This window comes from Typopeltis vanoorti, chromosome 14 (genome assembly GCF_054136105.1).
Source record: "Typopeltis vanoorti isolate ZY-2024b chromosome 14, IOZ_Tvanoo_1.0, whole genome shotgun sequence".
Taxonomy (NCBI): Eukaryota; Metazoa; Arthropoda; class Arachnida; order Uropygi; family Thelyphonidae; genus Typopeltis; species Typopeltis vanoorti.
Genome location: NC_143562.1, coordinates 40,930,463 through 40,947,917, shown reverse-complemented (window position 1 = coordinate 40,947,917; position 17,455 = coordinate 40,930,463). Strand labels below are relative to the sequence as shown.

At 36.3% G+C, this 17,455-nt stretch overlaps 1 protein-coding gene across 1 annotated transcript in view; it reads left to right on the top strand.

Annotated features, from left to right (window-relative positions):
• The window catches only part of nudC (nuclear distribution C, dynein complex regulator), a 111,627-nt gene that overhangs the window by 28,745 nt on the left and 65,427 nt on the right, over positions 1-17,455 (top strand). The window contains exons 3-4 of the mRNA XM_090403583.1: positions 7,285-7,497; positions 16,789-16,854. Of these exons, the coding sequence (XP_090259709.1) occupies positions 7,285-7,497; positions 16,789-16,854 (279 nt within the window). The remainder of the gene's footprint in view (positions 1-7,284; positions 7,498-16,788; positions 16,855-17,455) is intronic.

Below are 17,455 nucleotides of genomic sequence, written 5' to 3'. Positions count from 1 at the left end.
GATTTATTTATTAATAGGCAGCACCCTCACTTAAATCTTCGCGGGCCGTCACTGAAAAACGTTTTCCCTGTATTGATTAGGAAAATAGTAATAATTCATCCAATTAGTTATTCACATGTGACAACATTTTTGAGGCCATGTGTTCACTTTCTTTTAGCAAGAGAAAAGGCAAGACTATATTTAGGCTTCATTAAAGGTAACCAGGTTGTCCTCACCCTGTTGAAGGATGGTTTAGAGATCTATGTTTAAGGCACTTGTTGAAGATGATCTTGAAGCTTGTAAATTAAAGATGCCAAGAAATTATATTCTTGATTTCATCCTTTAGTGTACATTAACAAAGTTTGCACTGGGCTACTTGTATATAGAAGCTAATGACTTCACATCAATTGCCTTAGTATCCCATAATGCAAAGCATTATGGTATTAATTTAATTTCAATTTATTTTATTTCATAGTATAATATGAATATATAGTATACGTAGTATAACTATGAATACATAGTATAACTAAAATATCTACAAAATTACTAAAATATCACTCAATCTATCTCTAATCCAGATATTTTAGCAATAAGGTGCTTAAGGGTCAAAGCTGTATAACTGAGAGGAGACCTCCACATAGCCTTTAAAGGAATGCAGAGAACCGACAAGGGCTTCTGACCTAATGTCCAGTCCTCACCTACTCGTGGTGCACCCTGTGGGTATCTACCTGGATACTGAACGAACGAGGATGGGCTGGCAATTTGGGATTTAGCCGGCCAATTTGTATTCTTATTGGTTAAACCAAAATAAAAAATGATGGTACGACATGACAAAATTTCATGCCGGCTGGGGCGTCGCCAGGTTAAACAAGGCCCCCCCGTTGTTTTCGCCAGGGAACCAGGGCGAACAGCGAAAAGTCAGCTACTGGAACAAATTTGAAAGCTCACCCCAACTCAACATCACCAGAGTTAAAGATCAGTACTATCAACATAAGAAGCCTGAATGGCAAAGAAATGGAGCTAGCTGAGGAATTAGATAAGTACCGAATCGACCTAATAGGAGTGACTGAAACAAAAAAGACAAAAACTGGTGAGATCTTTCTGAGCAATAAATACAAAATGTTATATTCAAGAAATGACAATCAAGGAAAAGAAGGAGTAGCCATAGTATTCAACACAAAATACGAGGCTAATCTTCTTGAATGGCAGGCAGTCTCAAGTAGAGTGATGTGGGCAAATATGAGAATGGGGAACTGGACAATGAGACTTATTTGTGCCTATGATCCCGCAGAAGGTTCTACTAAAGTAAAAGTGGAGGAATTTTTTGATGCTTTAGAAAAAGCAACTGACACAATGAAAAATGAAAAGTTGGTCCTTGTTGGGGATCTAAATAGCAGAGTAGGAAATGATTGTGAGACATACAAAAATATTTTGGGAAAATTTGGAGAAAAGAGCAAAGCTAATAATAATGGCAAATACCTGTTGGATTTCTGCTCAGGACATGGACTGGTTATTACTAACACCATCTTCCAACATAAAAATGTGCACAAATTCACATGGAGAGAATAGGCAAGGAATAAGAAAAGTCTCATTGACTATGTTATTGTTGATAGTGATGTTTTCTCCCTGGTGCAGGACCCCAGAGTGTACAGAGGATTTGAAATTGAAAGCGATCACTATTTAGTTTTGAGCAGGATAAAATTGAATTTCATTTTGAAAAGAATAACATGTAAGAAAGTTTTAAAGCGAATTAAAGTTAAGCAGCTCTCAGATGTGAACTGTAGACTAAAATACACAAAGATTATTGAAGAATAAATGAAAGAGTTTGAGAATAGGAACCAAACCTTGGAGATTCAGTGGCAAGCCGTGACGAAAACCCTGATTGATTCAGCCAGAGAGGCTTATGATGAGGTTGTTTGCAAGGATAGAAAAATAACAACTCCATGGTGGACACAGGAAGTTAAAGAGGCAGTGAAGGAAAAGAAGAAAGCATATCAAAAGTTCCTGGAAAATAAGTCAGCTTGTGCTCTTAGAGAATACAGAGACAAATGTAAGAAAGCGAAACACTGTGTAAAACTAGCTAAACAAAAATCATGGGAGGACTTTGGCAAGAACATAGAAAATAAATATCAAGAAGGTGGTAAGATATTCTGGAGGTTGTTGAAAAAGCTTAGAAATGGAGGAAAGAGTGCTGTAAAAGGAGTTAGAGATGAATAAAGGTGACATGAAAACAGGAGAAAAAGATATCCTTGAAGTATGGAGTAATTGCTTTGAAAAACTTCTAAATGAAACAAGCAGTGATGACAGCACAGTGGTAAAAAAATACTGACCAGGCATACAGTCAGGAATACATATCCATACTTGAAGTAGAAAAAGCCATCAAAGGCTTGAAATGTGGAAAGGCAGCAGGAGTAGATGATATTTGAACGAAAATGCTGAAGTATGGTGGTATAAAAGTCTTACAGTGGCTACACTGCATAGTTCAGAAGGCGTGGACAGAGGGTCAAATTACCGATGATTGGAGTAGAGCTCTCATAGTACCCATATATAAAAAGGGAAATAAAACTGAATGTGAGAATTACAGAGGTATTTCCCTACTGAGGATTCCTGGCAAGATCTATGCAAGTATACTTGAGAAATAGTTCAGAAGAATTGTGGAAGAAAAGCTTGGTGAAGAACAAGCTGTATTCAGGCCAAATAGAGGCTGGCAGGATCAGATCTTCACTTTACAACAAATAGTTGAGAAAGCATGGGAATATAACAAAGATCTGTATTTAAGTTTTGTCAATCTGGAAAAGGCATATGACAAGGTGTCAAGAGAGAAGTTATTCAATACGCTACAGTTATATGGTGTCAATGGGGCATTATATCAAGCAATACTTAGTCTTTATTTGAGTTGTAAGTCAGCAGTTAGAATTGAAGGAAGTACAGGAAGATGGTTTAATGTCAAATCTGGTGTGAGACAAGGATGTACATTATCCCCTCTGTTATTCATTATCTATATGGATCACATTATGAAGGAAAGTAGTATTAAACATGATATCAGAATTGTAGGTGTTAATGTCAGCTCTTTGCTTTATGTGGACGATGTTATACTTCTAAATAAATCCGCTACAAGTTTGCAAGATTCCCTGACTAAATTGAATAACTGTTGTAATCGATATGGTATGAAGGTCAGCATTAAAAAGACAAAGACAATGAAAATAGGTAGAATGGTTGAAAATGTCAACTGTGTTTTGAATGGGGAACCTGTGGAACAAATAAAACATTTCAGCTACTTAGGCACGATTTTTAGTGAAGATGATAAATTAAATATGGAAATAGACAACAGAATTAACAAAGCTGGTATGGTGGGAATTCTTCTCAATCGAATAAATTCATATGGAATAAGAGAGAAATTAGTCGGAACACTAAATTAGCTGTATACAAGACAGTGTTCAAACCGGTTTTGACTTATGGATCTGAGAGCTGGGTCAGAAGTAAAACACTTGACCAAAGACTAGAGACCACAGATACGAGAGTCCTGAGAAAGATTAGAGGCATGAACAGATGGCATCAATGGCAATATCATATTAAAAACGAGGATATTAGGAAAGAACTTGACATTGTCGGCATTCAGGAATGCATTAGTCAGAGCTAATCTCAGGTGGTATGGTCACTTAAACAGAATGGGCGAGGAAAGATTAGCAAAACAAATGTTCTCTGCCAGGTTGGCAGGAAAACAACCCAGAGGAAGACCAAGATATAGGTGGATTGATATGGTAGAATGTGCCTTAGACGATAGAAATATAAGATCTGATAGTGATAATATTGGAGTCTTGACAAGTAACAGAATGATTTAGAGGAAAATTGTAGATAGGAAGTTAATAATGATGTAAATTTTTCATGTAGTACTATCATATCCTGTACACCCCTTGAGAGTACATATCAGGAATTTGATGATGATGTATATAGTAATGTGTGACTTCTGCATTACTTCAACATTGGTATCACTTCTGAGTCTGGCTCCCACTGATGAGACATCAATAAAGGTCAAAACCAGTCTGGGTAGTGGCCCTTCCACAATGCATAGTTTTATACATGTCCATAAGGATGTGTGCATTGCATTATGGGATACTAAAGAAATTGATGTTTAGTCATTAGCCTCTATGTACAAGTAACCCAGTTGTAAAGTTACTTCACGTGCAAACTTTACACTTGGATAAAGTTTGCACGTGAAGCTTGTGTAAGCAAACATTTCATTGTTTGCTTACACTTGGATAAAGGATGAAACCAAGAATATAATTTCTTGGCATGTTTAATTTATAATATAACCAAGTGAAAAAAAACTTTCAACATCTTGAAGCTTAGGCCATCTGAATATGGAATGGTTTTTCAACTGAGTAGGATGAGTGAAGAATACAATCATCAGTAAAACTTAGCTGTGAATAGGATTAGTGGTGATTGAGAGCAGGTCATTTGTATAAAGCATGCCTATATTGGTGGAAGCTTGTAAGAGAGGGGAACCATCCACCACAGAGTGAAGTACCAGAGAGAAACCTGGCTACCCAGTTATAGAGAATGGCAGTGAGACCAAAGGATTGCAGTTTGCTTGCAGATCTCAATGTCAGGTATGATCAGAAGGAAATGTCAATAGCAACAGTACACTTCTCTGAACCTTTCCATGGTATGTGTCCAGTGGTGTAGACTAAAGAGTCAGCATAGATAGACCTTGAATGGCAGAATCCTCACTGTTGGTCACTAATTAACAGGCCAATCAACATTATCTCAATCCTCTGCACTTTGACAGTAAACTTTTTTTTTTTTTTTTGGAATAGGCTAGATACATGCTGCCATACATTGGAATAAATGCCAGCTAAGTGTAGCTCGAAGAGATAGTGCAGAAGTGTTAGCTCTAGAGTACAGTGTGCATACAGTTGGAGAAATACTATCAGAACCAGAAGGCCTTTTGATGTTCAAGTTGTTTAGTATTCTCATGCTTTTTTTTGCTGAAAAACTGCGAATGCAATCAAGAAACAAAAAAGAAAAGAGATGCAATGTTCATAGGAATAAATGATTTAAATAGTAAATATGGTATGAAAGGATTGCTTATAAGTGAATAAGAAGAGTGACAGAGTTTTCACTCTGTCACTCTTCTTATTGCATGGAACGATTGCATGGAACGAGTTGATGATAGTGAAGACCAAGTCTTCACTATCATCAACACTACTGAAATAATATACCTAAAAGAAGTCCTTCCTTATTCCCCCCCCCCATTCAGGAGCCTTGATTGGTTGTAAACCTCTCATACATTTTGGATCAGAAAAGCTGATAATCCAATCCCCAGCTATAGAAACCAAATATAGTACTTTTTCAAGCCACTTTAGGTATCTTATAAGCAGAGTGTAATCTCATGTAATAAAATCTGTCACCTAAAGTCATTCAAAAACATACTTGGCATATGGAGTGGGATTTAGAATGATATGTTATCAAATGTTCAACATGCTAAATCTGTTAATTATTAAATAGCATGAGAAAAAAATAGAAACTTTATACAGGTAACTCTCATTATATATGATTTCATTATCTGCATTTTTGCATATACGTGGTTTCATTTTGGTACTTAGGACTATTTCTGTTTGCTATCCAATGTTGACGAAGCTTCCATTCATGTATCTTGTTTCCTTCCTCCATCCACTGAGTTCAGTGGCTCAGTGTCTATTTTATGTCTTTACTGCCTTATTGATCTATGCAGTATCATATTTATCTGTAAATATAAAGATCTGACAGAAGATGAAAAGCAGCCGACACCTTTTGCTGCAGATTATGGGTGGTTCAACCATTATAGAAGTCGCCATACATTCCACAATCTCAAAATGACTGGTGAAGCTGCAGCTACAGATCGCATTGCTGCTGAAAATTTTCATGATCTCTTCAAAACAAAAACAACAGGAGGAAGTTACATACTGAAGCAGGTGTTTATCCTAGTTGAAACACCTAGTTTGGAAGCATATGCCTAGTTGTGCCAACCTAACCATCAAAAAGAAGACAGTGCCTGGGTTCAAAGCTGCCAAAGATCCCTATGCATTGCTTTTGGGAGACAATATGTCTGAGCACTACAAAATAAGACCTCTCATGGTGCATCACTCAGAAAAACTAGTTGCTGATGGGATACGTAAAGGCAAGATTGCCTATTGTCTGGAGAGCGAATAAGAAGGGCTCGATAACATCACAGATTTTCAGTGAATATTTCTTAGGAGTTGCACAATGTACTAATCTTGAAAATCGTGAACTACTTTAAGAGTTATTTGTTTTATTATGTGCTGAATATTTTATTAGATGCATTCTCGATGAAAATAATCTTTAAAGATCGGAATTACTAAATAATGTACACAACTGTACTTCAACTCTATCTGTATACTGTCAATGACACATGGAACTTCAAAAGAGGTATTATCGATACTGTATTCATGGTTTGTTTGTTGTTAACACAACATTAACAGCTGATTGAATTGTGATGATGTCATCTCAGCCACTAAATGCACTGGAAGATCTAAGAAACTAACAACAAAGGAAAAAAGACTATTCAGAAGGATAGTGTGGAAAGAGCTGCACATCCTCAGTATTTATAGAAGAGCAGTTAACAACTATGGCATTGAACAGTGCAGTGTGAAAACATTGCGACTGATATGCAGTCCATAGTATGAAACAGTGAATTACAGTGCACCGTTTTTGGACTGGATGTGTGCGGTTGCAGTTCCTAGAAAACACCTTATGCCTAAATGCATCATCTGAATTGTGAAGTTTGGAGACAGAAATGTAATGAACTGAAGCTGTTTTCACCTGGCATGGACTCAGACCTTTGGTTGTAGTGACCAGAAGGATGACTGCCACATAAGATATAAGAACCTTCTGGAAAATGCAGTGTTTCTGTCTTGCAGATGCTATTACATGATTTTGAGGAAAATAATGTGATATAGAACAACTTCACTAGCATACACCGAGTTCCCACTCTCAACCCAACAGAACAAGTTTGGTTACAAACTGGAATGTTAGGTATGGGTTATATCATTACATCTAACAATAATACATGGATCAATTTCATATTGAAGAAAGGACCACAGTACCTTACTTGACTTGTTATCACAGAATGATAGAGAGTATGCTAGATGGTGGAAAGTGTGTATAGTTTAGGCTTTTTCTAAAATATAATGCTATTCCAGTATTTATTTCACCATAAATATAGTTATGCATAAAAGTTGGGTCAATGTGATTTTCCTTTTTTTTTTAGTTTTGTTTATTTATTTATTTATTTATTTTTTGTAGTTGCTTTTGAGTAAATTTCAGACATATGAGGATTTAGCACAAACAGAACGAGAAAAAAAGGAAGCTGAACGACAGGCTTCTGAGAAACGTCGTCAGGAGCGAGTAGCAGCACGTAAAGCTAAAGAAGAAAAAGAAAGTAAAGCTGATGAAGAACCAAGAGTAAAGGAGTTGACAGATGAAGAGGCTGAAAAATTGAAAATGGAACTGGATAAAGTAAGCTAGCTTTGCAGTGACTTTTTTGTAGTTTGTTACAGTTAGTGAGTTTGTGTTTCTGTTTAAAAAATTTGGGGAATTGTTATCCTCACTTGTGTCAAATATATTTTTAATACACACTCACACAAAATCTCAATAGTGTTTTACCCTAACCACTATTTGAGGGCATATTTAAAATGTTTATACTGTAATGCAGCGGGTCTTAACCTGGGCGGGGCTGTACCACAGGTTCCAGCATGGTGTCTTGATACACTTTAGTAGTGGTTTTGACCCCTTTCTCACAGAAATGCAGCTTGCAAACTCCCTCCCCAATACGCCCCCCCCCTCCACACACACACACACACACCAAACCATCAATGATGTATGGTGATGACCTCTTTGAATACTAGGTGCTATGGCACATGCTGTGTTACTATCCAGAGTATATACCCCAATCATTTTGGCAGTTAAATGAATTTACAGGTGAAAATCTTCTCATCTCTGAAGGAGATATCTCTGTGTCTGTTGTTTGCATGCTGCCAGAGAAGTGCCTTTATCACAATATTTTATCACCTTTTGCTGCATAAGTTGTGGTGAGTAGAATGATAATAGACTCTCACCCCCAGGTCATCAGTTAGTGCATATGACATCGTTCTCTGCAAAATGTTCATCCCTCGCAACATCACTTTCTGCATTCTTACAGGATTGCAGTGGAGGCATGCCTTCATAGACCTCACAAGCTATTGTATCCTAATGCAGCATGGTCTGCCTGTTCTTTGGTGGTCAGATACATCTTCTGTATCATTATAATGGTTAATAGTCTGATACATGAACATCCTACTGATCCAGTGTGTTTTTAGCATGTTGAAAATAACAAGTGGCTGTATTCCAACCTTGTAAAGTGCTATTACAGCTACACGGATCTCATAATCTTCCCAATGTATGTTAACCCATATAGCTAGGCAACTTTCTGCTGATAAACACACGAATTTGGGCTTCGCAGAAGTTGTAACAGTATTTATCGTAACGCTCTGAATATTTCCTATACTTTTCCCATTATCATTTCTCTATCTGTACGATCATTTCCTCTATTAGCATTTAGATTCCCCATTGCTATACCATTATCTCTTGCTTAACTCGGGATTTCATTAACGCGCCGAAATTAATTGTGGCAATCCCTTGATATACACGGCAAGAGTTTTGATTAATGCGCCCTTAACCCTGCGGAGCTCGCAGCTGATCTGACAGATACATGCAAAATGTTTAATAAATAAATATTCTTACACAATTCAGTGTATAGCTTGGAGGTCATGAGTAGCTGAGCATTCATATATTAAGAGTGATATTCTGCACTGTTTTTTGCTGTCAGTTTGGTTTAACACATGTTGTATAAAGGTTTGTGATATTTGGCAGTAAATTGTATGAGATATATACCACGACCTCCGATGTCAGTATATTATATTTTTTTTTTTTTCAATAATTTCTAGATTGTAACTGAAAATAAACAAACCATCATGTATTACTGAAATAGAGAGCCAAAGGCTTATTTATCATACATGTCTTCTAGGAGATGTGCTTTACATTATGGAAAATACTAAGGAAAGTGATCTGGAGCTTACCCCACCTTTACTATGAGTTGCCCATAAGGTTGTTTATGCTTGCATCCTCCAAAACTTTTAGTTTCTATGTATTCGGCACGAAACTCTTATAGTTTCTATATTCGGCTATGAAATAATGTTGGATTCAATATCCACTTAATTTGTACCATCATGTATTATATTTGCAGTGTTTTTTCTTTGTTTTATTGCATTTTAGCAGATACTAGTAATGAATGTGTCTCTCGGATATACCGCGACCTACGCTGCAATTTTTACTGCTGCAAACTCCGCAGGATTACATTTACCACGCAAAAACATGCAAGCCTTGTGGCATGAGCATGATGACGTCATTCCTCCTACGAATTATTAATACAGTAATCGATCATGGACGGGTGGTAATTTTTACCATTGATTATTAGATTTGATTAACGCGATTTTGATATACATGGTAATATCGAGGGATTATTAATCGCCTTAATCGAGGGATACCTGTAATTATATCTCTAGGGTTTATGTCATTTATTTTTTTTTTATAATACAGTATATCATCTTGCTCTTATGCATCTTTCTGTGATTGCTTCCTACTCTATCATTGTTGTTCTTGCTTTACTGGCTGGACATCATTATTGTCACTCCTTTTGCATGTTCACTATCTTATCTTTGTTTCCAGAATATATTATCGTTTCTCCTGAACTCAACTAGATCAATCCCTGTCCATTCCATCTTGTCTCACTTATTCCCAATATTTCCATTGTATGAATAAGAAAGTTACTCTACACAGGTGTGATCCTGTGCAGAGAATAACTTCCTTATTCCTACAGATCCTCTTCAAATTGCAGTTATTCGATGTCATGATGTATCCACTTTAGAAATGCAGCATCTAAACTTTAACTCTGTTATCACTCCCAGGTCTTTTTAGCTTTATTGACTACTTATAACAAATTATGATTAATATAGTACTTTGTCTGTAGTATTCTCAGTCCAAAATGTATTCTCTTGTACTTAGTAACATTGAACTGACATTGTCAATATTTTTCATTGAGCAATTTGTTTGGATCAAGGATTCTGTATCAAAAATGTCCCTCACCACGCTTCATAACTTTGCATTGTCAGCTAATAATTGTAAATTACTATCCACACTAAAACTCCAAATCATCAAATTAAACATCAGTAGCCCAAGTACAGAGTCCCAATAAGATCTACCCTTAACAAACCATGTTGCCCTGTATAGAGGATGCATGGATGTGGTTCCTAATTAACTTCTCCAAACTTAATGACCACTCGAGACTATCTATAATCAGTTGCTTCTGTCTTGGTTCCACCTTCGTGTAATTCCATTGTATCAAGATAGAGTCAGGACTCATTAAGAATTGAGCTCTTAATGAGCCTTCAGTTGAATAACTATTTCAAAGACATTGTTAATTCTCCTGCACATCTCTTCAACATCCTTTCATCTAGTTCCACTTCAGAATCCAGGTGGCTAATGGGTCTGTCTGAGATGTGTACCTTACTAAAATAATCATTTAAAAACTCAGCTATTTTTGAAGCATCTGATGCTTTCCTACCTTCTGCATTCAATACAGTTATTCTGCTGTGGTCAGTTTCCTTTTACTTGTCTTGTAGTAGTAAAGTTTTGCAGATTTCCCTTAATTTGTTTATAGCACACAATTAAAATTTATTATTATTTATTTATCATATGGCAATCTACATACAGTTATAAAAGTGTGTGTACATAAATCAGTACAAATATGTAAAAGCTAAATAAAAAATGTAAATGATAAACAATTAAAGTAAAACATAGGCAGTTAAACTTTTGGCAGACAAAGCAATATAAGTTGGGATCAAGTTCTCTGATCCAGTCTATAACAGGCGATGTCGCGTCCAGGAAGTCGCTTCTTTGACCTGTATATGCTCGAAGACTCACTTAGTGGAAATATGATGGATTGATTGTTCGGGTGTCCACAATCACACTCCAGTGAGGGAATTTTCCCCCACTTGTATTTGAAAGCTTGCACATCCTCCATGGCCGGTACAAATCCCGTTCATTGTTATCCATGTCTTTCGGCTCAATTCCATACCTGGGATGTTGAGGCAGCACCTATCAAACCAAATTTCGAGTTGGGCATTAGTATTTATGCACGCGTTTCTATTGAACTTTAGTATTAGCATTAGTCATTCTCAGATGTTTAGCTTCACGAAGAGGGGGCTTTCTTGATTTCAATCTGTTAAGTCGTTATGTATAGGCAATTCAGTATTTCTGAGTACTATGTTATCAGCATTATAAGCCAATAAACAGGAGTTGTTTTTATGGTTCCAGATATAAGTCACATTGTGGTGTTAGGCTGACAGTCAATTAGTTTAGTATGGCAGCTATTGTGCTCCAGTCTGCTACCGAAAAAATCAGGTCGAGTGCAGATGTTCGTAATGTGTTTGCTGCTGCACCCCAGGAAGTGCCACATAATTTCTGAATGATGGTATTTCTAGTTCTTATTTATCCAGCTGTTTTTTCAGCATGTTTCTTGTATGATGGAGTACGCTCAAGTGTAACTCTTAGATACTTAGGATATTTATTATGGCATAGGACTGAATTTCCGAATGGGATGTGTCACTCGTCTTATGTCAATTTATTATTGAGATGGAAAGTTGGCACTTCAGTTTTACTTTGGCTTGGTTATGATCTCCATTTCTTAAAGTAAATATGCATGGAGGCAAGGTCGTTTGTGAGGTTTTCCTCAGTCTATCTTAGTTCTCTACTTCTGGTGGCTAGCACTATGTCATCTGCATAGCAGAATTTTCTAGATACTGTATTTGGCATATCAGCTATACGTAAGCTAAATAAGAGAGGGGCCAATACTGAGCCTTGCGGTAGGCTGTTGTCCTTGGAGAAAATATTACTAATATTTTCTCCAAGGACAACACAGAAATATCTATTGCGGAGCATATTATTAACAAGTTGTATTGTTTTTCAACACTGTAGTATAATACTTTCATTAATTTGTACAGCTTGCCCTCTCTCTCCAGACTGTCATATGCAGCAGTTAGATCCAGAAAACTGCAGAAGTTTTTAGATTTCCTTGAAAGCATGCTTCTATGTATGATGTCAGTGCCAGAACCTGGTCACAACAACTACGATTAGGCCTAAAGCCTGCCTGTTCAATTGGAATGTGTTCAAAGATGGTGTTGCTTATGTGGTTATACAGTAGTCTTTCCAGATTATAGCTTATATTCGCAGCTTAGTGATGCAATTGGTCGATAGTTTTTGTGGGTCATCAGTTGATTTTCCAGGTTTGGAAAGAGCTATTATCTTAAATTCTTTCGGTAATGCACCGGTGTTCATTATTTCTGAGAAGAAATGGGCGAGCCATTTTTTGGTGTTTTTGCCAGCATGAATAAGAAATTCCAGGAAGTCAACCCCACGGCCTTTCTTGTATTTGTATCGGCTAGTGCATTGTTGATTTCCTCGTCACTGAAAGGGCTCACATATTCTGATTCATCTTGTAGTTTTCCTTTTAATTCTGTGGCTTCTTTTTTAACTTCGATGGTATGATTTCTGTCACGTTGGCATCTCGAGATTTTAATAATATGATTAGCAATTTGGTTTGGTGTAACATTTGTCTTTTTTTTAGTAGCCACCATTATAGTCCCTTCTAGCTTCTGTAACACACTCCAAGCCTTCCTACTGGAATGCCTAAAGTCCAATCTCAATTGTTTCAGTCCAGCATTGTTGTCCTGCTGCATCCAATTCATGAAGGACATTGTTTGCAATTTCTAAATCACTGCTCTTTAGAAATTTTTCATAAATTGTTCATCCATCCAGGGATACACTCCTTTCTATAACACCTAGGGATATGTTTTTTAGCTATAAAGATGACTGCTCCTACAAATCGATTGTAGTTATTGGGTACAGGATATGAAGTGAACACGCTTGTCAAGGTCAGTAGCATATTTTTCCCAATCGGCTCTTAGAAAATTCCATCTCAGGTGGGGAATTGATCGGACAAGAGATATTTTTATGTCTACATCCAAGGAGGACCGTCCAGTTGGCTGTGAGGGAAGTCACTAAGAACTTCTTTGAGTAGGTAGAGATTCATTTATGTTATTAGAGGTGACAAAACAGAGGTCAGGATTATAGTCTCTTCTCCATACTGCAGAATTGAAGGTGCCACACTCTTTAGCATCAAAGATCAAGTGGATATTGAAGGTCTCAGCCCAGTCGGCGAGAGCTATACCTCATTCGTCATTCTGGGCATACTTCCGTAACTCATGGTGGCTATTAAAATCTCCCACATATATTGTTGTGTGCTTCAAAAGAGGGAGGACTTGTTGAGGCCATCGAACGTTTGGTGGCTTGTAGACATTAACCAGTGTCAATTCGCCCAGCTTCGTCACGACCATGTTAACATCATCATCACTTGACGCGGTAACAAGTTCGATTTGCTCGATGTTGTTACTAACATATGTTGCTACTCCATGCGCATGATGGTAGGTTGCTCTTACAATCTGATAACCATATATTCTCCCTCTTCTGTAAAGGTCTTCTTCAGTGGTGGCATGTGTTTCCTGGAGGAGTGCGACGTCTATATTTTGGTCAAGATTGAATTTTGATTTACTGATTCCTTCGATGTTGAGGTGACAAATTTGGACTTGAGGTCTGAGATTTTTAGTCAGTCGGTTTTTCAAATGGATCTTGTAAGGACCGTTCACTTCTGGTTTCTGCATGTAGTTAGTAGCCAGGAGATCTGTGGATAGACTGGCTGCCATGATCGGTCTAACTCATCTAGCGTTCTACAGGGTGCACCACGAGGAGGCGAGCTAGATTGGCATCCCTAGAATTAGAAATAGAATTCAAATTAAATAGAATAGTCAGAGATTTTAGAAAATTTTGAAATTAGAAATTAAATTAATTTAGTCTACTTTTTATACTGTTTCTGATCAGAACTTTTCTCCTAGTATTGTATTCACTTTTTTTAATTAATCCCATACACGAGATGTCAAAGGATCTATAACATGTGGAATGCGAGTGAGGACTGAGATGGAAGTTTGACTTTTTTCCAAAGAGTTAAAGATTTTGGTTTGTTTGTTTGTTTGGGAATACTTCATGAGGAAGATTGTTCCAGAAGACAGAGTTGGATAAAATAAAAGAGGAAAAAGAGAAGCAGGTTTAGTGCGTTTTGCAGTTGCACAGTAAAGGGATGCTGAGCAGCTGCTGCTCTTGTATTAATAGGTGCAACAGAAAGTAGAGGAATGATTGATGGTTGCTATTTAATGACCGTTAATGTGCAGAATAGACTGAAGCATTGCATCTGCAAGATAAAGGTTGAAGTAAATGTGTGTGAGAGGGATCGTGTATGAACCGAATAGCTCTTCTCTGGACAGCATCAAGAATTTTTAGGGCAGTTTTAGGTGTACCACCCGAAATATGTGAATAGTATTCTAAGCATAGACAGATTTGGGATTTGTGCAGTAGTGCACTCAGGATTTAATCTTGGGAGGGGGGAGTTGCGTAGACGATTTGAGAATACAAACTATGCATCGCATATGACCTATGACTGAACATCTGCAATGATCGCTAATTCATAAGTAGTATAGAAATAGAAGACACAACATAAATTTTTTTTAAAAAAATTAATTTTAATTAGGAAAAGATTTTTTGAAAAATTTCTAGTGTTTTTTTTTTTTTTTTTTTTTTCTTTTCTTCGGAGGGCCAGCCCCCCATCCTCTGGGTGCATCACTGGATTTGGGTATAGTCAAGAGTTGGTTGGGTGTAGAAAGCATCTTGAATGTAAGAGAATGAGTAGTTTTTTGGATGCTGAGGAAGGTATTGATGTGATTGTGTTTATGCCAGGAGAGACTGGAGGTAAATGTTCATTTAAGTAGAGAGATCTGATCTTGTCTAGTGATTTGAGTATTACTGATGGTAAGAGTAGGTGAACTGAAATCTCTTTTGCCAAAGAAAAGGCAAGACTGACGTCAAACATGACCAGATTGTCCTCATCCCATTGAAGGATAGTATGAAGATCAGTGTTTAAGACACTGGTTGTAGATGATCTTGAAATTTTGGATGTCAGAATACTGCATGTCTTGTCAAATAAGTAGGATGAATGGAGAGTAGGTCATTTATGTACAGGAGAGAGAGAGAGAGAAAGAAAGAAGGTGATAGGACAGAGTCTTGATTCCTTCATTAATGATGAAGCTTGAAAAGAGGGAGCTATCATGATTCACAGAGAATAACCAGAGAGAAAGTCTCTACAGGCACATCTTTCACATTCGACCACATATACATGTGGTCAAATGTGAAAGAGATTGCACTCATGATATCGAACCATTCTCAAAAAGGCTACAGCATTAATAAATTTGATCTTCATGCTGAATGGCATGCAGGTCTCATTTGTACTGCCATTTTGTTTGAGGCAAGATTCAAAATTTAGTTTTAAAAAATAAAAGTCTCTCTACAGGCACATGTTTCACATTTCACCAAGCATACACTCACAGCATTGAATCATTCTCAAAAAGTCTACATTGTTAATAAATGTAATTTTTGCGCTGCAGTGTGTCAATCTTGTTCATGCCACCATTTTGTTTCATTCAAAGGCAAGATTCAAAAGTCAGTAACACACCCAGCAATCACACAGCTACACTAAACTATCAAAAATAAATAATATTCTACTAAAATGCAATCAATATTGCCATTTACAACACAAAATAGTATTCCAGAGCTCTTTGCCAATGACCAGATATGTTGATGCCCTCTAGCAGCCAAATATAAATCTTAATATTAAAAAAATAAATAAATAAATAAAACTTTTATGGCACTCCCTCAGTAGTAAAAATTCTGAGAGTTGGAGTTAGCTTTGTGTTTAATTCTCATAGGGTCCAATTAGGTGAGAGGTTTCCTTTATCATCTCAGTATAACCAAAGAGATTTAGAAATTATTTGGACAATGTGTATCACTACATGGTATTGGATATTCCATGTTATAATATTTTTGTTAGTATAAGGGTTTTTTTTACTATGGAGGAAAAAAATACATAGTAAAACATACTAAAATTAAGGGAATTTGAGAACATGCTTTACTATACCAAGAAAAAAATCTTCCACAATATCAATGCCTGTTGTAGAAAATCTGTATAATCCTTGCAGATGTTCTTGTCGCCATTGCAGGGGTATAGCACAAGACCCGTTCTCTCAGGGAAAGACTCTCACTCCCATTATTTTTCCAGGACTACATCTATTTCATTCTAATGTAAAATTGATTCAAAATATGATTCTCCTTCCTGCACACTCAAATAGAAAGTTACATTTCCACAGGAAAAACAATGCCTTATAGAGAAAATAGATCTGTTCCATATATATATATATTGGATGAGTGGGCACAGCCATCTAAGATAAACTGCAATCACTTCTTGACAATGTCACATAACACTGAAAGTACTTTGAAATGCAGTTCAGCTCATTTTTTTTTTTCCCTAGGTACTATTGTATTACACTTAGATTTAGTGCCAGATGTCATTCAGAATTTTCAGGAATGTCTAATTATAGATTCAGTTTTTAAATGAGGAAAGAAATTAATTAATTTTTGACATAAAAAAGTTGCAAAATATTTTATAATTTTATTAAAAGTGTTGTAACAAAAATGTATTATAATTTAGCAGTGAAATGACTAAATATTTAAGTAATAAAAGCATTCATGTAATTATTTTTAATTTCAATGAAGAAGAGTGAAGATAAAGAAAATAATATGGAAAACAATGAGAACAATGAAGAGAAGGACAATGAAAAGGTAACTTGAGTATTCAATAAAATATGTTATAAAATTTATGATTTGATGCTATATTAATTGCATAAGAATTAACAATTTATGTCCAGTAACTAGCAGAATTAATTTCACAATCTAAATTCATGACTTCATGCAAGTACTTTCTTTGTGGAATTAATTGCTCCTTTTTATGTTTTAGGAGAGGTTAAAAACAGTGAGAGTAAACGATCATAAATCCATAATCTAATATTCTGGAATTTTCTTTTTGTTGAAATCAACATTACTTTAATTTAATGCCCGGTGAAAATGTCCATCTCTTACCTGGATTTGGAATGCAGCCCAGTTGATTTGAATTTGAGTCCTCCCACCACCACACACACACAGTAGCATATATGTTTAAATTACATCTTAGCAGTAGAATTAAAAGATACACAAGAAATTGCACATCTTTGATTTTATGGTAAATCACTTGTGGCAGGGCTGTATGCTGTCTTTGCTATTATTTATAATAGATATGGACTACATTATAAAGGCAAGCAGTGCTAAATCTAATGTCATTAAGGTAGGTCTTTACTCTGCACAGATGACAATGATATCTTGAATCAATTAGCAATAAGTCTTCAGT